The following is a 23,088-nucleotide window of genomic DNA, read 5'->3' on the forward strand; positions in this document are numbered from 1 at the left end:
GCCGGACGACGAACTCCGCCTCGCCCGACACCAGGGCTCGGACACAGCCTCGGCCTCGGAAGACGGTCTCCGCCTCGCCCGACCCGGGACTCGGACTCGACCTCGACCTCGGAGGAGCCTCCACCTCGCCCGACCTAGGGCTCGGACCGACCACGTCACAGGGGGGCCATCATTACCCTACCCCTAGCTAGCTCAGGCTATGGGGAACAAGACCGGCGTCCCATCTGGCTCGCCCCGGTAAACAAATAATGATGGCGCCCCGCGTGCTCCATGATGACGGCGGCTCTCAACCCCTTACGGAAGCAAGGAGACGTCAGCAAGGATTCGACAGCCCCGACAGCTGTCCTTCTGCAGGGCTCCAGCTCTCCTCCGACGGCCACGACATCACATGAACAGGGTGCCAAAACCTCTCCGACTGCCACGACGACATGTACTTAGGGCTCTAGCTCCTCTCTGCTAGACACGTTAGCACATTGCTACACCCCCATTGTACACCTGGACCCTCTCCTTACGCCTATAAAAGGAAGGTGGCTCTCGTACGAGAAGGTTGGCCGCGCGGGGGAATGGGCCGGCGCATAAGGCTCTCTCCCACGCAGACGCTTGTAACCCCCTACTGCAAGCGCACCCGACCTGGGTGCAGGGCAACACGAAGGCCGCGGGTTTCCCCTTTTGCCTGTTTCTTCCCCCTTCGTGCTCCGTCTCGTGCCGACCCATCTGGGCTGGGGCACGCGACGACAATTCACTCGTCGGTCCAGGGACCCCCCGGGGTCGAAACGCCGACAAGTTTCTAAATAAATTGTATCATTGCTTATATAGGTATGTGAACCAAAAAGGGAAGTAACTAAAAGTTTTTTGGGTATCAAGCATGTTAAGGAAACAACAACAGAAGCATTAAAGAGATCAGTGGTAGAGGTTCTTAGTGCTCATGGTTTAACTATTGCTAAACTTCGGGGCCAAGGGTATGATGGAGCTTCAAACATGAGAGGTGAATTCAGTGGTGTCCAATGCAAAAGCTAATTCGTGATGAGAACCCCTATGCCTACTATATCCATTGCTTTGCTCACCAGTTACAACTAGTGGTTGTTTCAGTCTCAAGATGTTGTTCTTCTATGGAAGATTTTTTTGAGTATGTCAACATGATTGTGAACAATACTAGTGCATTTTGTAAGAGAAATGATTTGTTGTTGGAAAATCATCGTATAATTCTTTTGGATAAGTTGGAGAGTGGAGAAAATTCATTAGGAAGAGGACAACATCAAGAAACATCATTGGCTAGGCCTGGAGATACAATATGGGGTTCTCACTATAAGACTTTGCTTCGTATTGAAACATTGTGGGACCCAATAATAGAAGTTCTATCAGTCATACATGATGATCAACATAATCCATCAAGGGCAGGAGGTTTGGTGCATATCATGGAGTCCTTTAGCTTTGTTTCTATCATGAAGATGATGTTGCAGATCCTTCGCATAACAAATGAATTATCTTTTCTATTGCAAAGAAGGATCACAATATTGTCGAAGCCATGTCTTTGGTTGTTGATGTGAAAACACGTTTGACAAATTTAAGAAGTGAAGGTTATGAGCCATTACTTGAAGAAGCCAAAGCATTTTGCTAGAAAAATGATATCCTAATCCCAAATATTGAAGATAATGTACCAAGATTTGGTAGATAAAGAAAAGGAGGGAAAACAATATCACTCAAGATCATTACTTTCGTGTTGATATCTTCTATGCAACTATAGACTCTATTACAACAGAATTTGATCATCGCTTCAATGAGGTATCCACAGAATTGCTTACTTGCTTTGCTTGCCTTGATCCAAGAGAGTCATTTTCTAAGTTTGATGTGAATAAGCTTGCTCACCTCACGAAGATATATTTGGATGATTTTTCTCTTGATGATCGAGAAGCAATAAAATATCAATTAGCAACCTTCATTATTCATGTAAGAAGACTTGAGGAGTTTAGAGTTTGTCATGACTTTGCAAGCCTAGCAATAAAAATGGTTGAACTTAAGAGGCATATAGTGTTTCCATTGGTTTATCGCCTAATTGAGTTGGCAATGCTATTACTGGTAGCGACCGCATCAGTTGAAAGAGCTTTTTCGGCCATCAAGATTATTAAAACCGAGTTACGGAACAAGATATCCGATGGTTGGCTTAATGATTTAATGGTGGTGTATATTGAGAGGGAGATATTCAAAGGAATTGATCTTGAATCTATTAAAAAAGCATTTCAAAAGAAGAATGATAGGAATATGCAACTGTCAAAGTCTCCTAGACGTAACTAAAATAATTATAATTATCGGTATGTCACGTGTCACTAGAGTCTACTTGATTATCTTGTATTAAATTTAGCTCTTTATTTTAATGCTAATTTATGCTTCCTCTTTGTTTGACAGCTTATATTTGGTTAAATTGCTGATTTAGCATATAATCTATAAATGATTCTTTATCTAAGGTACTTCTTAATGATATTTTTTAACTAAAAATTATTTTACTGCAAGATATGTTTTTACCATTGTCATACCTTATTTTTGGGCCGTGCTTGGCCACTGCTTTACAGTACAACTCCTGTGAGCGAGCTGGCTACTAGAGGGACCCAGTCATGGGCCATTACCAAATGGGTGGATATCTATCGATCGATAAGCAGTTGGAGTGGATGTTAAGCCAAGCCAAGTGCTCCTATAGCTGGAACCTGGACCGACGTTCATTAATTGTGTATATCGATATGTCTCTCTGTTCAAAAAATGCTGTTAGGCGCGTTTTAAGCTTTAGAAATTTGAGAGGAGACAAACAACTAGAGATAAGGACGAGCATGCATGCGTGTTCAAATTCATGAGGAACTTATTAGTGAAATCGTGATGATTAGTAGCACCATGCAACTACATCAAACTCATGTTGCAGAACTATTGTGTCATATAAAATACTTGTTCGTTTTAAATCGTAAGCTGTTCTAGAAAGTTTTTTTAGGTAGATGAATAAACCTACATTGGAGAGTAATCTTGTTCGGAACCCTTAAAGTCAATAGTTAGCCTACTAATGAACTATAAGTCAGCTAACAATTAGCTAGAGGTGTTTAGAATCTCTGTAACTAATTTTAGAAGCTATCTATTAGCTATAAAGACTCTAAACATGGTCTAACTAAAGAGTAATACTATTGTAGGTTGTAATCAGAGTCTACGTACCCAAGGATAAATCCAGGATGCCAAATGTTAGAGGTTGGGTCGGTACCCATACTGCTCAGGCAATTATGGCCTTATTTGTTTCGACTTCTGGATCAGATCGTGGTCGTCGGGATTGACTATTAGCAACCAAACATTTTGCTTTTCAACATGTTTCTATAATAATCAATTCTGTGAAAATTGCTCAAATCAGCGTGAATGCACAATCCGCCGAGTGGTCACGAGTCACGACGAGAGAAATTTGTCGCTCTCTAAACCATAAACTATGCGGACCTCTTTATTTTTTTCCGCACGTAAGGACAACGAAAAAAGCCATCACAAGGGCTAGTTTGGGAATCATATTTTCCCAAGAGATTTCCATTTTCTCAAAGAAAATTAGTTTATTTTCTTTTGGAAAAATAAAAATTTCATGGGAAAATGTAGTTCCCAAACTAGTCCTAAATAGACCCTATATTCTCATCTATATTCCCCAACTAATCGCATCTGCAAACCACATATGCATTTGCCTCTCGTGATCACCAGCGGATCCTCTGCGCCGCCTCCGGCCCGCTCGTCTCCGGATGCTATCACATTTGTCGGATCGGGTGGATCAACGGTGGCCGAGGAGGGAGAGAGGTGTTCAGTGTGACTGCTCTGCTCACCAGAACGCACAAAGAACGTCGCTGTCGCTACGCCTACGGGGACCGGGGTCCGGGGGACGTGCAAACCAACGTGGAATTTCGCGTTTCAGTTTTCTCAACAAAAAAAGGCCGCTTGCTGTCCTGTTTTGCACCTCAGCCCTTTCTCTCTTTTTTTTCTTGACCGATCGTTGTTGCCAACTTCTTTGTGTGCATCTTAAGGCTGGACAAAATAATCATAACTAGTGAGCTACTGAGCTCGTTCGACTCGTGATCAGCCCAACTCAGTTTGACTCAACTTGTTTCAATTTTACCACGAGCTGAACTAACATCTTAGCTCGATTCGTTAATGAGCCAACTCAATCACAGCTCGAACCAACTCGTTAGCTCGAATGAGCTAACATTTATGAGCAAAACAAAGCCTACATTTGATGAACTAATAAGTGATGTACTATATTAATTTGGAGTTTAAATGATGTGATATCTCTACTACTTATTAAGACTGCAATAGTAGTCGGCCATTCCGCGTTCTGCCATTCCCTGTTCTGCCCATTCCGTGTTCTGTCTTTCCGATTCTCTCCTCCTCGCGCACAGTCCATTCCTATGTTGTGTGCCTTTCCGATTCCCTTCTCCCCGCGCACAGTCCATTCCTATGTTGTGCATTCTCATTCCAAGCCCATTCTCATTCCTCGTACAGCCGATGCCTAGCTAAAATTAAAAAAATACACATGGCTCCAAGAGGATTCAAACCCACGACCTCTCAAACAAATAATAGTAGTAGCTACCACTACACCACATGCGTGTTTATGTCTACATCTATAACGGAAAACACATCTACTATATCTATCCCCAAGTCCACCTGCTACCCTTGCACAATGCATGTAGTAGATAAGTATCACCGAGATTCTTCAATTATATTTTTGGATGGAGGGAGTAGTATTTAAAGAAGAGCTGTGCATGCAATTTCTTTTGTTTGAATAATGTTTTCAACTTAAATTTCTTTTTTTGCATGCGTAATATTTATTCTTCGTAATATTTTTTCCATAGATCTGACTTGTGAGACATTTTTATAAACCAACGCTAAACATGAATCCACGTTTCTTACTTGAAAACCCTGAACAAACACCATTAGCAGGAGGCACTCGTGTTGGGGTCGCTCATCGACGACAAGAAAAACTTGGCGACTGCCAGTTCGACCTCTAGAAACAGTCCTACGTGGCCGCATGTGCCGCTATGTACGACAAGCTTCGGCGCAGCCGCCGCTTGAACGCGGTGCAGAACGGCTGCTCCGCGCTGTCCATCGTCAAGCAGGGGGACCTCATGGTCGTCGCCAACGTCGGCGACTCTCGGGTTGTTCTGGGCACCGCATTCGACGACGACGTCATCACGTCGTCCAGCTCATCGTCCACCTGAAGCCCAACCTGTCACGTAAGTCGCTACTGACTGACCATGAATTCTTGTGCGCTGAGACGATGGCCGTTGCTGACGTTGTATGAGTGTCCTCGAACACGATGTATGTAGAGGAGTAGCGCATCCGGTGGTGCAACGGCCAGGGGTACTATCTTGCTGATGAGCCCGGGGAGCACTTCGTTTTACAGCCCAGCCAAGAGTCATCAGTACTCGGTATGTCGCGCGCGTTCGACGACTACTATATCGAGAACTGTGGTGTCATCTTGGCGCCAGAGGTGACGCAGAGGAGGACCGACAACAATGACCAGTTCGTCATCCTCGCCACCGTTGGGGTAACTTTTGTGCCGGCTTGCCTTTAATTCTCTTCGCAAACACACACTTTCCTTTTTGTTCAAGCAAAAGCGTATGGTGGTACGTGTCTGATGACTAACGATGTACGAGGGAATTTCTTCTGGTATGTGTGAAACGTGCTCTCCAATGATGAGACCATGCAAATCATGACATATATCGAAGTTTGCATGATACTGATGGTTGCAATGTAATGGTGAAAGAGATAGATTATAAATAACAAAATTTATGTATGGCCAGAATCATAAATTGATTATGAAACATTTTCTTATAACGGTATAACATACATTTTATATATAAGTTATCGTAGTATACTGATATTATATATTCCCGTTGCAACGCACGTGCATTCATCTAGTAAAAATACATAATTCATATAAAAATAAAAATACATGATTCATAAATTTTAAATAAAAATACATAATTCATGAACAAAAAAATATAGAAATTATAGATCTAAAAATTACAAAATTCATAATTATTTTTTGAATCAATATATTGCTGCACTATTATTATGGTTGCGCGGCTCCGATCTCTATGACGACCTTGCCGGTGGCGTGGCCGCTCATGCTCTTGGCCCAGCCTTCGTGAGCGCTGCCCAGCGGGTGCCGGGAATCTATGACCGTCTTGAGCCTACCCTGCTTCAGCATGCCCAGCAGCAGCTCCATCTCCTCCTTCTTGGGCGTCACTATGAGCGGCACCAGCCTCTTCTTGGAGAAGGTCGCCACCTGGAGGATCGCGGTGACGACGGCCACGAACCCTGGCGTGATGTCGACGACCGTGCCCGAGGCGGCGAGCACGGGCCTGAACACGGACCACGGGAGCCCCTTCGCGGCGCAGTGCACCACCGCGTCGTACTTCCTGCCGGAGGGGCTCCGCAGCTTGGCGCCCTCGGGGGTCTTGTAGTCCAGCGCCTCGTCGGCGCCGAGGCTCCGGACCAGGCCGAGGTTGCGCGCGCCGCAGGTGGCCGTGACGTTGTGGCCGCCCATCCTGGCGAGCTGCACGGCGAAGTGGCCGACGGCGCCGGAGGCCGCGGTGACCAGCACGTTCTTGGGCGTGGCGGGGGCGCGAGCCGGGTCGTCCAGTGTGACTGTGACCCCGGCTGTCCGCAGCGACCCGAGCGCGGTGACTGCGGCGATCGGCACGCAGACACCTTCGACGGCCGACACCTCCGGCGGCCTTGCGGCTGTACGAGACGCTGACGCGACCGCGTACTCGGCGAGCCCTCCGCCGTTCTGCCATTGCCATCGGTTGCGCATTCGTTAGTACTCGGTAGTAGAACGAACTCAACTGGCGACTCAAAACACTTGGGACGAAAACCAGTCGGATGGAATATATAAGCAAACTGTTTGCAAGCACGGTCTCAGAATCTTACCGGGAAGTTGATGGCGATCACCTTATCCCCTGGTTTGAAGCTGCTCACTCCAGCACCCAACTCTACGACCTCTCCTGCTAGGTCGAAACCTGTCCTCCAGAAAGCAAACACGATTACTCGCCTGTGCAAATCTCCCGTCCTCACGCGCACTCGGGACGTACGGCACGTCAAAAGCCAAAACTGAAATGGCCATCGATTAAACAAGAGGGAAGGAGTGGGGGGACGAGGCCAGCAGCACGCCATGGCTCTGCTCTGCGTGCTGTTACAGTACCAGAGATGAAAGGGAACCTCCTGGGCATGAAGGGCCGCGCGAAGCCGTTCTGGAACTTCCAGTCGACGACGTTGATGCTGGTGGCCTCCATCCTGATGAGCACCTCGCCTTTCTTCGGCGACGGGATCGGCACCTCCACATGCTGAAGTCGAGCGGAGCAAGCAATGTTCATCAGCAACGGTCAACAGACAGATCATGCGCGCGTCGATCGAAACAGTATCAGCGCACGCACCTTGAGCCCCCGTGCTCCTCCGCCGTATCTGTCGTACTGCACGGCGCGCATCGTGCCGGAAGGTGCGGCCATGGCCGGTCCAGGAGCTGAGGAATAGGGAGATGGAGGAGATGGCACCGGGAGTACTCTAGTAATAATTGGAGGCAGCAGTACAGTACAGTGCCCAACGCCTAGTAGTAGCTAATAGAACTAGCATTGATGAATCATTGCAGCTGCTAGCAGCGTTGTGGGACACTTAACAATACTAATAGAGCCTGTTTGAGTTGATCATATCATTCTGTGTTCTGCCACCATTTCTGTTCTGCCATTCCCGTTCTCATTCCTTGTTCTATGTTCTCTTATTCCCATTTCCTCTCCCCGCAAAGCTCATTCTCATTCCCCCCGTACAGTCCACGTCTAGCTAAAATTAAAAAAACACGTCCTCAAGGGGATTTGAACCCGTGACCTCTCAAGCAAAGGCCAAGAATAGCTACCGCTACACCACATGTGTGTTTATATCTACATCTATGACAGGAAACACGTCTACTACATCTCTCACCAAGCTCACTTGCTACCCTTGCACAATGCGTAGTAGTAGATAAGTATCACTGAGATTTTTGAATTATATTTTTGGATGGAGGTAATATTATTTAAAGAAGAGATTTGCATGCAATTTCTTTTGTTTGAATAATGTATTATACTTAAATTCCTTTTTTGCATGCGTGACATTTTTTCTTCGTAATATTTTTTCTATGGATCAGACTTGTGAGTCATTTTCATAAACCAACGCCAAGCATGAATCCATGTTTCTTACTTGAAATCCAGAACAAACACCATGAGCAGGAGGCACTCGCGTTGGCGTCGCTCATCGATGACGAGAAGAAGCTTGACGACTGTTAGTTCGACCTCTAGAAAGAGTCCTACGTGGTCGCATGCGCCGCTGTGTACGACAAGCTCACGCGAAGCCGCCACTTGGACGCGGTCCAGAGTAGCTGCACCGCGCTGTCCATCGTTAAGCAGAGGGGCCTCATGGTTGTCGCCAGCGTCGACGACTCTCGGGTTGTTCTGGACACCGCATCCGACGACGACGCAATCACGCCGTCTAGCTCATCGTCCACCTGAAGCCCAACCTGCCACGTAAGTCGCTACTGACCGGACATGAATTCTTATGCGCTGGGACGATGGACGTTACTGACGTTGTGTGAGTGTCCTCGAACATGATGTATGTAGTGAAGTAGCGCATCCGGTGGTGCAACGGCCAGGGGTACTACCTCGCTGATGAGTCCGGGGTGCACTTCATTTTGCAGCCCAACCAAGAGTCATCGGTACTCGCCATGTCGCGCGCGTTCGACGACTACTATATCGAGGATTGTGGCGTTATCTTGGCGCCGGAGGTGACGCAGAGGAGGATCGACAACAGTGACCAGTTCGTTATCCTCGCCATCGTCAGGGTACCTTTTGTGCCGGTCTGCCTTTAATTCTCTTCGCAAACACACACACTTACCTTTTGTTTAAGCAAGAGCGTATGGTGGTGTGTGTCTGATGACTAACGATGTACGAGAAAATTTCTTCCGGCATGTGTGGAACGTGCTCTCCAATAATGAGACCATACAAATCATGACATATATCGAAATCTACATGATACTGATGGTTGCAATGTAGTGGTGAAACAACTAGATTAAAATAACAAAATTTATGTATAACTAAGATCATAAATTGATTATAAAATATTTTCTCATAACAATATAACACACATTTGTATATAAGTTATCGTAGTATACTGATATTATATATTTCCGTTGCAACGCACGAGCACTCAGCTAGTATGAAATTATGAGCATTATCATTATTCTATCTAGTGTTAAATTAGTATAAAATCAACTAGCAATTGATTATATTTTTGTAAATATACATGTATATTATTATTTATTGTGGCTCTCGAGCTAGTTTGAGCTTGCAAAAAGGCGAACCGAGTCCGCTCGTTACGTTAACGAGCCAACTCGACATCAGTCGAGCTGGCTTGATACCCAGTCCTAGGATCTATATTAGTTCTCAAGTAACAAGGCGAGAGTACATCATAGCAATAATGTCAAAGTCGATTTGCAGTTGGAGGGGCAGAAAAAAAATCATCAAAATTTCTCTGCATTTGACCCTGTGGAATGAATCGAACCACCCAAAAAGAGCGCAAAAAGGGGTACGGAACAAACATAGGGACTGTTTGGTTCAGCTTTTTTCTGACCAGCTTTTCTGAAAATCTGGCTGTGGAGAGAATCTGGCTGTGTGGAGAATCTGAGTATCATTACGATTACGGGTGTAGGAATATAAAGTTGTTCATAGGGCTCAGGATTTAGAAAGTGACGAATTCCTACTATTACAACGACTCAAGCGATTATGTATTTATGTTGATTTTAGATGGTTTTTGCCCCAACAAATTTTATAGAAGCTGGCTGAAAAGCTGAGCGTTTGGCAGTCCGCAGCAGCTTTTGGTGGCCAGAAGCTGTCAGAAGCCGAAACAAACAGGGCCATAAATTGGCAGGCAGGAGAGTTGCCCTCCAAAAAAAAGATCGACAGAGTAGGAGGGGGCAAACTGCAAGAAGAGCAAAAACTGAAAGCTCTCCAGCGGCGTCGCGAGCGTGCTCTCCCCCACTTCCTTCCCACTCTCCCTCGCCCCGGCATCGCCATCTCCGCGCCGCAGCCGCCCGCCCGCCGGCCCAGATCCCACCGGCGAGCCGCAGCATGGACCGTCTCCGGGCGGGAAGCCCCGTCTACGGGCGGCAGCGGAGCGGCAGCAGCACGGGCTCCTCCTCCCCCGGCGGCGTCTCCCCCTCGCACCACCGCTCCTCCTCCACCTCCTCCGCTGCCTCCGCCGCGGGCGCGCCCGGCACCTCCAACATCCGCCGCACGCAGAACGTCGCCGCGCGCGCCGCGGCCGCGAGGCTCGCGCAGGTCATGGCCTCGCAGAACGCCGCCGCGGCCGCCGGCGACGATGACGACGACGATGACTACCCGCCCCCGGCTCCTGGGAGGTTCGGAAGTGGAAGAGTGGCGCACGGCAGCAACGGCGTGTCCCTGCTTGGACGCTCCGCGAGATCTCCCTCTCCTGCGGTATTTTCCTTCCGGATCTCTTGCTCGTCGCCAATGATGCTGCCTCCCCGTTTAGGAAACGCCCGTTCCGGGCTGCTGTGCGCAAACTAGTCCAAATTGGTCAAACCGAGGCCAAATTATTACGGAAACGTCCATGATTGGATGAAATTTCAAATGAAGATAGTTCCCTCTCGCTAGTGCTAGATCACCTTCTAGTAATGCTCGTCAAATAATTTAGAGCCAGAATTTAGGGAAAATTGATCAGTGCAGTGTGTTAGTGTCTCAGGTTCTCAGGTCTACTCAATTTGCTAACTGCTGTTCTGTGGCCTCCTGCTAATTCGATCTCCTCATGTTTTCATTAGTTAGGTCGGAATATTGTAGAGCCACCTCCTACGGCCCGCTCATCATCGGCAGGCAGGCCAGCTGTTGCATCACGACCCACCACCACAGTGGTGCCGCCAATCAAAACCAACACGACGCTGCGAACACCGTCCCCTATTCCACCGGTGGCTGTGGAGCCTCCAGCGGATCGCACTCGACCGAAAAGGTACACTTGTTACATTTCCCTCAAAGACGTGGAATATAGGTTGCACCCTAAAAATAGACTAGTCTAAATGATTGCATGATCAGTGGTCGCACCAAATGGAACAAAACTAACTGAATTTACTTGTACCACTCTTTGGAAGCAGTGATGCTAGTATGCCAGATGCCACTAACTTACTGCATCTGTCCGCTCTTGCTATGGGGTTTAGTCTGAATTAGCATTTATGTATCGTTGCATCAATGTAAACATTGTCGCCAATAACATATGGCAAACAACATTGCCCATAAATTAACCTGAAAAAACTAATTAACAAAGAAATGTTGTGATTTTTTGAAAGATGACACCAATCACCCAGTAGCATAAATTTGAAATAACAAAATTTCTGTCCACAGTGTACAGTTGCAGCAGTAAGCTCCTGATGTTTTATCTATAGAATGATTTGCATGATTGCTACAGTGGTTACAGTGTAACTGGAATCTATCTCAACTAAATTGGGAATTCTGGTACTAGATTAGATCTTCGGGTGAAAATTTCCCTACTCTGCCCCCCAAAAGTGCATTTCTAGCTCCCCCCCAAGTTAAACTATATATATTTTGACCGAGGTTATTTGTAAGAGTATCGAAATTTATGCCACCAATAAATTTTGATACTCTTACCAATAAACTCGTTATTTTTTTGGAGGGGGGGGGGGGGGCGAGTAGGGAAATTTTCACCCGAAGATCTAATCTAGTACCATAATTCCCAATTTAGTTGAGATAAATTCCAGTTAAACTGTGACCACTTTAGCAATCATGCAAATCATTCTATAGATTAGGTACCGTGAAAATATATTTCATGATAGACTAATGATACTTATTTGGTGTCTAAAATCCTGATAGTCTTCTCTATAAAGTTGGTCAAACTTAGAAATACACTATTTTTGGATGGATGCCAGACAAACACCTTTTCTATATGTTATAGTGAGTGCTGACTGCTGCATGTGAAAGGGCCTCTACTTGAGTTGGTTAGGCGATCTGAGTAGCACTCTTTGGGTTTCGAGTTCGACTCCCCGCGGGAGCGAATTTCAGGCCGGGGTTAAAAAAATCCCCTCATCTATCCCACATTCCCACGACAAAACACAGGTCTAAGGTCCTGACCTCGGTCTTCTTCTTAATATAATATTCGGAGAATGTCTTACCCCGCAGGTCGAGTTTTTTTACAGTGAGTGCTGCATTGCTTTTGTTACAATGGAAACTGGGATTAAATGTTGTTGCATTATAAAATTTCTTCTTATAGATTTTTAAAGAAATTAGGGAAACTGTGATTCAACCCCCTTTTTTTCTTTAGATTTGATGCAGCGCTTCATAGCTCAAGAGAATCAGGACTGAAAAGAGAGGCATCTACACTTCACGATGAGGTGTTCCTTTTTCTCTGAAGATGTTGCTTATATTTTTAACTCATTTTTCTTGTTTAACTGTTAGTTGTTACTGTAACACCGAATACTTGAGAATGTATATCTATGTCAAAGACTAATGTGATACTGTTATACAGCTTGATATGCTACAAGAGGAGAATGAAAGTGTTCTAGAAAAGGTGAAACATCAATACCATTAATATACAGTGAAATGTAGTCATTGTTTCTATGTGGTGCTTCACTAAATTATTTCTTGATCTTAATTGACAGTTGCGACTTGCTGAAGAAAGATGTGAGGAAGCTGAAGCTAGAGCCAAGGAGCTTGAGAAACAGGCGAGATAAGATCAACTAAAAACATGTTAATTTTTTGGATTCTACTCGCTTCATTGGGAATTTGGGATACCTTTGCTCTTTTGTAAGATGTGGTCTGAGTCTATCGCGAAAGGGCCTTTAGCTGAGTTGTTTAGGTGGTTTGAGTAGCACTTCTCAGGTCCTGGGTTCGACTCCTCGTGAGAGCGAATTTCAGGCTGTGGTTAAAAAAATTCCCTCGTCTGTCCCAACTCCCACGCCAAATCACAGGTCTAAGGTCCGGCCCCGGTCGCGGTCGTTCTCATATGGGCTACGGTGCCGTTGTGTATGGGTGGGGCAGGGGTTCGGGGGTTTTCTCGAGCTGCGTGAGGATGTCTTCTTCTTAACATAATGGACGGGGGCTGTCATACCCCCTCAGGTCGAGTTTTGTTTTGGGTCTAAGTCTATATAATTGAATCTGAACCTTAAAATACTGGAAGAATTGGGCCTTTTCATGCTTTGTAGGGTTTTATATCCATGGAATAATTTGGCCTTTTCATGCTGTGTAGGGTTTTATATTCATGGAATAATTTTTCCTTGTGCAGTGTACTATTTGCATGCTTTCTTAGGTCATAATTTCTTGTTATACAGGTAGCTGCTCTTGGAGAAGGAGTATCATTAGAGGCTCGCCTCTTGAGCAGGTTTGTTCTGTGTTTGAATGCACATGTTTTATAAATCCACTACTGATCATGACAAACATGTGCACGTATGTTGGCAGGAAGGAAGCAGCACTTAAACAGAGGGAGGTTAGTTTTCTTCTTGTGTTCTGCTATAGGTTGCTGTCATTCATATGTTATCATACTGCTTGTTTAGCCAATATTATGCATATTGTATCAACTGTTAGATCTAAATTGTTGTTTAATGTTAAAATGAGGATAATTCCTGTCCAGAACTTCAATTACAGTCTTACACTCCGTGTTGTCACTAAAAAAATATTTTCAATTGTTCATGCTAAATACTTACTTCAAAGTTTCATTTGAAAGCACATGAATATCAGGATATGTATTAAAGCTGTTATAAACTAAATAGATGCAGATAAACTTACTTATCCCCTAACTGCACTTTGATGCTAACTTTGTAACTCTTCATCGACACTTCATTCATCCTCAGGCTGCGCTAAAAGCTGCAAGAGAATCAAAGGATGGCAGAGATGGGGAAGTAACAACACTAAGGCAAGAACTTGAGGTAATTATTATTTTGACAAATTTAATGTCGAAATCTTTGTTGTATATGCTGCTTTATTTGACTCCTATTGTTCACTTATCATGTTTTGAATAGTCTGCCAAAGAAGAGGTTGCATCAGCAATGGACCAGCTAAAGGAGGCAGAGTCTGAAACGAAGGCTCTCCGATCTATGACTCAGAGAACGGTCTTAACTCAAGAAGAAATGGTTAGTCTGATTACTGCTTCATACTCCTCTTGTTTTAGTGATATGGATTTTAATCTAGTTAGAACTTTATAGGAGGAGGTTGTCCTAAAAAGATGCTGGCTTGCACGCTATTGGGGCTTAGCAGTTCAATATGGTAAGTTTCCTGATAAATCTTAATGGAGAAGTCTTGAACTTTTTTCTGATTGTACTAACTATTCACTAGACATTTAGAAAGGATGGGCTTGTTGTGTATAATTGACGGCAAACATTCCATTTGCACGCACACTATCATTTTCCTCTCTTGAAAGGCAGCTAAATAGCTTATTTAGTATCTTGATCGACAAGAGCCTTAAAGATGGGGTAGTAGATGTTAAGAGGGTAGGAGATAGAATCATCCTAGTCAAGCTGGTCATTGGGGACTTGGTTCTCAATGTTATCAGCGCGTATGCTCCTCAAGTAGGCCTTAATGAGAACTCAAAGAGGGAGTTCTGGGAAGGCCTGGAGGACATGGTTAGTAGTGTGCCAGTTGGCGAGAAGCTCTTCATAGGAGGAGATCTCAATGGCCATGTGGGTACATCTAGCACCAGTTTCGAGGGTGTGCATGGAGGCTTTGGCTTTGGGACTAGGAATCAAGAAGGAGAGGAAATCCTGAACTTTGCCCTAGCCTATGACATGTTTATAGCAAACAGTTTCTTTAGGAAGAGGACATCCCACCTGGTGACCTTCAGTAGTGGCCAACACACTAGCCAGATTGATTTCGTCCTCTTGAGAAAAGAGGACATGCATGCCTGCTTAGATTGTAAGGTTATACCTAGAGAGTGTGTGGTAACCCAACATAAGCTTGTCGTAGCTGACTTCCGTTTTGAGATTCGTTTACAACGGAATAAGCATAACAAGGTCACTAGAACAAAGTGGTGGAAGCTTAAAGGGGATGTGGCCCAAACTTTCAAGGAGAGAGTTATCGAGGAGGGCCCTTGGGCAGAAGAGGGAGACATAAATATCATGTGGAGGAAGATGGCGGTGTGCATCCGAAAGATAGCTTCAGAAGAGTTTGGGTTGAGTCAAGGAAACAGAAGGGAAGTTAAAGACACTTGGTGGTGGAACGAAGATGTCCAAAAGGCTATCAAGGAGAAGAAAGATTGCTACAAACGCTTACATCATGACAAGTGTGCGGAAAACATAGAGAAGTATAGGATAGCGAAGAAGTCTGCAAAGCGAGCAGTTAGTAGAGCCCGGGGTCAAGCCTTTGACAACCTTTATCAACGGTTGGACACAAAGCAGGGAGAAAAGGATATCTATAGGATGGCCAAGATTCGTGAAAGGAAGACAAGGGATGTCAACCAAGTCAAATGCATCAAGGATGAAGCAAACCAACTATTAGTGAAGAATGAAGAGATCAAGAACAGATGGAAGGAGTACTTCAACAAATTGTTCAATGGAGGGAATGAGAGTTCTACAATAGAATTGGACGAACCATTCGATGACAACAACAGGGGTTTTGTACGAAGGATACAAGAATATGAAGTTAAGGAGGCGCTAAAAAGGATGAAGGTAGGAAAGGCGATGGGCCCTGATGGTATCCCTATCGAGGTATGGAGATGCCTTGGAGACATAGCGATAGTATGACTGACTAAGCTTTTCAACACCATCTTTCGGACAAACAGAATGGCCGACGAGTGGCGGCGGAGTACATTAGTACCAATCTTCAAGAACAAAGGAGATGTTCAAAGTTGTACTAATTACCGTGAAATTAAGCTCATGAGCCATACAATGAAGCTATGGGAGAGAGTCATTGAACACCGCCTGCGAAAGATGACGAGCGTGACCCAAAATCAGTTTGGTTTCATGCCCGGGAGATCAACTATGGAGGCCATTTTCTTACTAAGGCAACTTATGGAGAGATTCAGAGAACAAAAGAAAGACCTGCATATGGTCTTTATAGACTTGGAGAAGGCTTATGACAAAGTACCTAGGAGTGTAATGTGGTGGGCCTTGGAAAAACACAAAGTAGCAACAAAGTACATTAATCTTATTAAAGATATGTACACTAATGTTGTGACAAGTGTCCGAACAAGTGATGGGGACACCGATGACTTTCCAATTAACATAGGACTACATCAAGGGTCGGCTTTGAGCCCTTATCTTTTCGCTTTGGTGATAGATGAGGTCACAAGGGACATACAAGGAGATATACCGTGGTGTATGCTTTTTGCCGATGATGTGGTACTTATTGAGGAGAATAGGAGTGGTGTTTCGCAAAAGTTGGAATTGTGGAGGCAGACGCTGGAAGCAAAAGGTTTTAGGCTTAGTAGGTCTAAAACGGAATATATGAAGTGTGATTTCAGTGCCATGGGGTATGAAGATGGCGATGTTAGTCTTGATGGGCAAGTGGTACCCAAAAAAGACACTTTTCGTTACTTAGGATCAATGCTTCAGAAGGATGGAGACATCGATGAGGATGTCAGTCATAGAATTAAAGCTGGATGGTTGAAGTGGCGGCAAGCGGCGGGTGTCTTATGCGACCCCCGGGTGCCACACAAACTAAAAGGCAAATTCTACAGGACAGCAATCCGGCCGACTATGTTGTATGGAGCAGAATGTTGGCCCACTAAAAGACGACATGTCCAACAACTATGCGTAGCAGAGATGCGTATGTTGCGCTGGATATGTGGCCACACAAGGAGAGACCGAGTCCGGAATGATGATATACGAGAGAGGGTAGGAGTGGCGCCAATTGAGGAGAAGCTTATGCAACATCGTTTGAGATGGTTTGGACATATCCAACGAAGATCTGAGGAGGCACCAGTGCATATCGGAATAATTAGGCGTCCCGAGAATGTGAAGAGAGGTAGAGGTCGACCAACCTTGACGTGGACAGAGGCTGTGAAGAGGGACCTGAAGGAGTGGAATATTGATAAAGAGCTCGCCGTGGATAGGAAGGGGTGGAAGTGTGCGATTCACGTGCCAGAACCTTGATTTATAGTTTCGCTTTTCCTCTTTAATCGTTTGACCTTTTCTTGTGCCCATTTAGATCTTGCTGGTTCTTGTGGGTTTTATCTCTTTTATGTGTTTCCCCGTTTCGTCGTTTTTCGGTTCTCCTTTGCCTTTGTTTCCCCTTTTTTTTTCTTTGGGGGTTGAGCTCTGAGGTTTTCATACGGGGTTTCATCTCTAGCCTACCCCAACGTGCTTGGGACAAAAAGACTTTGTTGTTGTTGTTGTACTTTATTGGAAAATTTCAACAAGATACATTGTGATGGGTCTTCTATCCACTCATCCATTCATGATGTTATTATGGTGGATACTGGATATCAACAAACGATAAATGCTCTTAGTATAGAACAAGATACAACATTGTATGTCAGTGTTAGTCTTATTATGGTGGCATAGGCGCATAGCTTGTCTCTCAATGCTCAGGGTTAGTCTTCACACAAAGCCTTAGCCAACCTGGTTGGCCTTAGTACTCTACGATTATGGTTTGGCCCTTGTCTATTGGCAACCAAAAAGAAATTGGGCGTTGTCTGAAAAATGCACAGTATGACCTGCCTGCATCAGTGGCACTTAACTGCTGATATTTTGTTACCCACCTTATTCTTGATTTTCTGATGATTAATTAATCAACTTCAAGGTGTGTATCCCGAAATTGCGGTATCAAAGCATGAACATTGGTCATCATTGGCTCCTCTTCCTCTTGAGGTTGTTCTTTCCGCCGGTCAAAAAGCTAAGGAGGAACCTCGAAAACAAGGCAAGTTTGCATCCTTAATCCTTATTATATTTAAGCTGTAGATTTTAGTTATTCCATGCACCCCAATTAAATAATTGCTTCAAATTTATTCATGTAGGTGACAATGTTCAAGGGAGAAATAAACTTGCACGAGAAATGAGTGATGTAATGGGAGAAGGCAATATAGAGAGCATGCTTTCAGTTGAAATGGGCCTTAGAGAGCTTTCTTCATTGAAGGTGCTATCTTCACTTCTGTTTCTAGATTTCTCTAAGGCAAAGTTGCGGTAGCTGTCACTCAAATGTAGAGGCAAGCTCCTGCATAAGAAAAGACATGAGGGAGGACATAAAATCTCCTAATATCTTGAAACTGCTGACATGTTATCGTAATATCCAAAATTCTGAATGTAAAACTTAACATGCTGCTATTTGCTTATGCTGAAAGTTGGAAGGACTTTGTTGGACTTCCTACTGTTCAAAGTAACCCATTTTTTATCCAAAGGCTATTTAAAAGTTGGACAATTAGTGAATCACTTTAGAGAGATAGATGGGAAACACCACACAGCCTTAGGTGGGGGGGGTGACCTTCATATATATAGCGCCATTATGGCTTATAGTACAAGGCATTTTTAAAGAGTAAAATATAATCTGGTCCTTAAACTTGTCTCTCTGTGTCAACCCGGTCCTTAAACGTTGTTTAGGTCTCAGCTAGGTCCTAACGGGTTGTTGTGGCTGAACTGGGACCACATGTCAGTCGTGGTGTGTTGGACCCTGTCCACCTTCTCCCTCCTTCCTCCACCAACCCTTCCCTCACCCGCCTTGTTGGGCGCGCCGCCGCCGCCTCCAATGACATGCAAGATGTGAGGGCCGACATCGTGAAGGATGCCCTTGAACACGTGGCTGCCGATGATGATGGTGATCTGGTACGTGACCTCCATCTCGTCCTAGTCGATCGGCCCTAGGCACACGCACCGGAACACTGCCTCCAAGCTCACCTCCTGTGGAAACCTCTCTGTGACCGTGACTATCTGCTGATCCCCTGTACGCGCGCACATAACACCGGAAGACAAGACAAGAATTCTGTCACGAGATGCGATTAGATGAGGCTTGAGTAGACCTGCAGAAGGTGGGCGCCAAGCAGGACCAGCAGGCAGCACCCCCAAGGATTGAAACAGATTTACAGGCCACTTGCTTCTGGTTCCCGTGGCTCTTGTGCCAGTTGCGGCCAACGCCTGCAGGAGCAGTGCCCGCGCCAGCTGCTTTTAGGGCAGCAGGACCCTTGCAGCCGCCAGAACAGCCTCCATCGCCGTCGGTGCCACTGGCGAGGAGAGCGGTAGCCTGGCATTCTTGACATCGTTCGCGAGGCATAGTTCTTTGAGGACTAGCATATTGTGTGCTTCGACGAAGGAAGGCAAGGGTTTTGTGTTGGCGATATCGTTGGCGGTGTTGGTGTAGCAGGCGTTGAGGCCGTGAAGGAGGTTCAGGATGAGCTGGGGATCGTCGATGATGAAGCCGACATCACAGAGGGCGTCAGCGAGGTTCTCCATCTGCTTGCAATACTCATGACTCAGGAAGTCGCCCGTGGAGCTTTTTTGGCAGTGAAGAGTCTGTCGATGGTGACCTTAAGTTGGCGCATAGTCTGATTGGTGGCTGTGGCGAGATCAAGAACCTTGTCGGAGGCAGATCCGTAGAGCCAGCTGCGGATACATTAGGCTGCCTGTAACCAAGATGGATCTGTAGCCTGTAGGCTGGGTGAACTTGGTGCCGTTGATGTGCCCCATAAAGCCGAATTTGCCACACATGGCTATGAACAAGTTAGACCTAGATACAATCTCTAACAATCACAAATGCTACAAGGGCTATTTTGCCATTATACTGTTGCACAATTTCTCGCCATGTGTAATTATTGGCTGCCTATTCTGGCATGCTAAAACCCAAATTCCTGTTATTATCATGTAGGTGGAAGATGCTGTTGTAGTTGCAGTTGGCCAACATCGCAGACCTAGCATAGTTCGTCAGTTCACATCAGGTTTGGTGTTTTTGTTATATTTTCTCTCTTCATTCCAATGAAATTATAATTGATTCTTTTGCCATAAGTAAAGTATTAATGGTACTAAATTTTATGGTTGGGCTTCAGATCAGTTCCCTTCATTTGCAATATAGTTCTTTTCATTTTAAAAAACACCAATTGTGTGGGATTAATGAAATTTGATGTATCATGTCTCATGGCAAGCTTTGAGTTTGCACATCTATTCTATTTGCAGTTGGGTTACATAATGTTAATCAATAACCATTCATATGTTTGTGACATCCAAATCCATTTGAATAGTTGCATTGTGTTCTTCCAAATACTATCTCACCAACACTGATACTATCTCATGAAAGTATGAAACAAATACAGACTGTACGGTGGTGCCATTTACAAATGCATGCATTTGATTTTATTTTCGGGGGGGGGGGGGGGGGTTTACTTTTAAATGCATTTATTTGCTTGCTTGCAGAGTCCAGAACTAATCAAGTTCTGAATTCTTTTGTTTTCTACTTTTTTAATCCAGATTTCAAATCACCTGGTGAACCTAAATACTTGGAGGCATTTGGTACTACTTCCTCCACCTTGTATAATAGGATTTATGTGAAATTCCACTTTTACTGTATTTCACTACATGCATCCCCAGAATCATTTCAGTCAGGTTTGTATGGCTTGAATTCAAAACCGAGACTTTCTTCATTTTGCAGATCTTAGCCCAGAAGAGGCTGAAGATGTTAGCTTTAAGCAGGTAGGCCTTCAGCCATGTGAATTGTGAACTCTGCAATTCTTCCACCATTATTACTAAACATGATTTATGGGATTTGCGATAAATTCAGGCATGGCTTATATACTTCTGGAGAAGAGCCAAAACTCATGGTGTTGAGGAAGATATTGCTGATGACCGGCTTCAGCTTTGGATTGGTCGCAACGCACAAGCTCCAAATTCTCATGACGCTATCGATGGTATGATGCTTGCATGTTACTAGTTACTAATCTAATTAACTTTTGGCAGGTATTGCTGTTTAATTTACTGAAATGCTCATAGGATGGACTTAAATCTCCTTTCTTTTGAACTTTTGTGGCGCATGATTATGAGTGGACTTAAGTCTGCAGTTCCTTTTGAGCATTTCACCCCAAAGAATGACCGGGCAGTCTTGTTGCTGTTGGAAGTGCAAGCCACTTTTGTAGGAAACAAAAATATTGTTTTAGATGTGTTTATGCATGAACTAGCTAAACATTGCTATGCAAAATATGGCCTTCTATACATGCTGTCTATTTGTTAGTTTTTTCTTGCCTTTTTGCATCAGATCAGCTGTTCTGATCCAAGGCGGCATATTTTACATTGCCTTGACTGCGGTTCTGTCAATTTTATGACTGCAGTGGAGAGAGGTCTAACAGAGCTGAGGAAATTGGGCATAGAGCAGCAACTGTGGGAGGGCTCGCGAGCAGATATAGATCAAGCTTCTTTGGCGATGGAGAATCAGTAAGAATTTTCCACGGCTGTCTATGCTTCGTGTATCATCCCAGTTTTGGAGAAACGGGAACTCCATTTCCCAGCAGGTCTCGGCCCTTTGCATCATCAGGTATCACAGTCACAGGATTGTGCTCCGATCTTGGGGTGTGACCGATGGACTTCCGATGAGTTTGTGTAGTGCATGTGCAAGCCATTCATCTGTTGTTATTAAAATAGCTTTGTGAAATGTGTAATAGCTCTGCTTTGGCAAGAGAAACGATGGCAACGACGACCCCACTTCCAGCAATTGTGAATTTTGTGATTATCCCACCTTGTTTGTTCTCTGCTGTCGAGCCCAACCTCTCCGCACCAGGGAACGTGTGTGTTCCTGCAACGGATGAACGAAATGGTTTTTGTGTATCTCTGGGTAGTATGAGTTCTGTGCAAATGGTTCTGGAGTTTTCTATAAGATCTTAAAAACCATCACCCTTCGATCCAGCATCATCTCTGTTTTATGGCTGGTCTTCATCATGTCAAGTCAAGCAGAAGATGTGACATTTGCATGGCCCTCCGCTCCTGTGCTACTCCCTTCCCTTGCAGTTGGAAGGACGGCCACACTACAAGGTTAGTTCTGCTGTCTGTACGAGACATTTGTTCGCACGTACATACACCTGCAGCCTCGTTTGTTCCCTGACATGTTTGCGCCTGGCCTGCTGATTGATCACGATCAGGTAGGTCACACGTTACAAGCGGATTTGGAGCCGATTCCTCATCGCCACCCACAGGCCACAGGCGATTCCTCATCATCTCACACCTTGACCTGAAGTAAAGTAACGCGAGCCGCAGGTACGCTGTTGGCGCCGCCCGTCCCTTTCGAGTTCGTCACATGCCGTCGTTACCAAACACGCAGCGGAACAGAACCCAGCCCAGACTTGTCCTTGCACGGACGCCACATGCAGAAACATACCGCCGGCGCCGCCTGCCTGCCTATCTGCATCCAGTATGGCATGGGACGCCCCACATTCACTCTCACCCTTGGTTTTCACGACCAAGACATGATGTGTGTATACTGTGCTGTGCCCGTGCAACTCTCTCCAACGGAGCCGGCGCTTGTTCCAGCCAGACACTGAGCACCACCAAGATCTACTCGGTTCGGTTTCAATGAGATCCAGCCATGGCCGGTTGCATGGCGAGGAGGGAAGCCGGCGACCTGGCTGGCTGGCTGGCCGGCGGCGATTGGTGAGGCGTCCTTGTACGTCGGTCGATTAGATGGGGGTGCTAGCTAGCAAGAATTAATCAATCGCCCTTTCTACTTTGCTGGAGGAGGGATGGGGAGGGGTCAAAATGGGTTTAGGGCCGTCACGGGAAGCCTGGGGGGGTGCCGCTCGCCTTTCCGCTTATTTATTCCCGCAAGGTTCCCTTTCATTTCATAGCTTCCGTCGCCGGGCATTCACCCAACCCAAAACCATCGGCCGGTCGTCGTGCCCATGTTGCCTGCTCATTCCCTCGCCAGCACGCCAGAGGGGCCCAGCCCTCGCCGTCGTCGTCGCATACGGTTGGCGTTGGCGTTGGCTACTAGCGCTGCAGCTGTGCCCGCGGTTTGCTCTGGTGGCTCCAGATCCGTTCGTCTCTCTGCACTGTGCTGTTGCAGTGTGTGGTCTAATGAACGTTTGGAGAGTATACTGTATGAAGCTTATGTGGTTGTAATGCAGGTTTAGCTCATACATCAATGA

General features: G+C 45.5%; 2 protein-coding genes across 2 annotated transcripts; one reads left to right on the forward strand and one right to left on the reverse strand.

Moving 5' to 3' along the window:
• Nucleotides 1–5,892: 5,892 nt before the first annotated feature.
• On the reverse strand, nucleotides 5,893–7,536 carry LOC100283038 (chloroplastic quinone-oxidoreductase). Its single transcript, NM_001155940.1, has 4 exons — nucleotides 7,440–7,536; nucleotides 7,208–7,349; nucleotides 6,937–7,025; nucleotides 5,893–6,796 (listed from the first exon to the last, which is right to left on the reverse strand). The coding sequence occupies exons 1-4, from the start codon at nucleotides 7,509–7,511 to the stop codon at nucleotides 6,074–6,076; spliced, it is 1,026 nt and encodes a 341-aa protein (NP_001149412.1). The 5' UTR covers nucleotides 7,512–7,536; the 3' UTR covers nucleotides 5,893–6,073.
• Nucleotides 7,537–10,008: 2,472 nt separating this feature from the next.
• LOC100192760 (myosin heavy chain) lies at nucleotides 10,009–21,821 on the forward strand. Its single transcript, NM_001309857.1, has 17 exons — nucleotides 10,009–10,523; nucleotides 10,865–11,049; nucleotides 12,373–12,442; nucleotides 12,577–12,618; nucleotides 12,710–12,772; nucleotides 13,379–13,428; nucleotides 13,506–13,533; nucleotides 13,898–13,972; nucleotides 14,066–14,176; nucleotides 14,249–14,309; nucleotides 17,781–17,897; nucleotides 17,995–18,113; nucleotides 19,833–19,902; nucleotides 20,429–20,470; nucleotides 20,610–20,650; nucleotides 20,739–20,865; nucleotides 21,283–21,821. Exons 1-17 carry the CDS (start codon nucleotides 10,155–10,157, stop codon nucleotides 21,387–21,389), a joined length of 1,677 nt encoding a protein of 558 aa, NP_001296786.1. The 5' UTR covers nucleotides 10,009–10,154; the 3' UTR covers nucleotides 21,390–21,821.
• Nucleotides 21,822–23,088: the final 1,267 nt, after the last annotated feature.

This window comes from Zea mays, chromosome 3 (assembly GCF_902167145.1).
Source record: "Zea mays cultivar B73 chromosome 3, Zm-B73-REFERENCE-NAM-5.0, whole genome shotgun sequence".
In the NCBI taxonomy this organism is placed as follows: domain Eukaryota; kingdom Viridiplantae; phylum Streptophyta; class Magnoliopsida; order Poales; family Poaceae; genus Zea; species Zea mays.

Excerpts from the sequence above, each read along its gene's own strand:
- LOC100283038 (NM_001155940.1), bottom strand. The coding sequence starts at position 7,511 with ATGGCCGCACCTTCCGGCACGATGCGCGCCGTGCAGTACGACAGATAC. Across the intron at positions 7,350-7,439 it reads GAGGAGCACGGGGGCTCAAG|CATGTGGAGGTGCCGATCCC; the intron begins GTGCGTGCGCTG and ends GCTCGACTTCAG. Across the intron at positions 7,026-7,207 it reads GAGGTTCCCTTTCATCTCTG|GTTTCGACCTAGCAGGAGAG; the intron begins GTACTGTAACAG and ends TCTGGAGGACAG.
- LOC100192760 (NM_001309857.1), top strand. The coding sequence starts at position 10,155 with ATGGACCGTCTCCGGGCGGGAAGCCCCGTCTACGGGCGGCAGCGGAGC. Across the intron at positions 12,773-13,378 it reads CCAAGGAGCTTGAGAAACAG|GTAGCTGCTCTTGGAGAAGG; the intron begins GCGAGATAAGAT and ends CTTGTTATACAG. Across the intron at positions 17,898-17,994 it reads GGAGGAACCTCGAAAACAAG|GTGACAATGTTCAAGGGAGA; the intron begins GCAAGTTTGCAT and ends TTATTCATGTAG.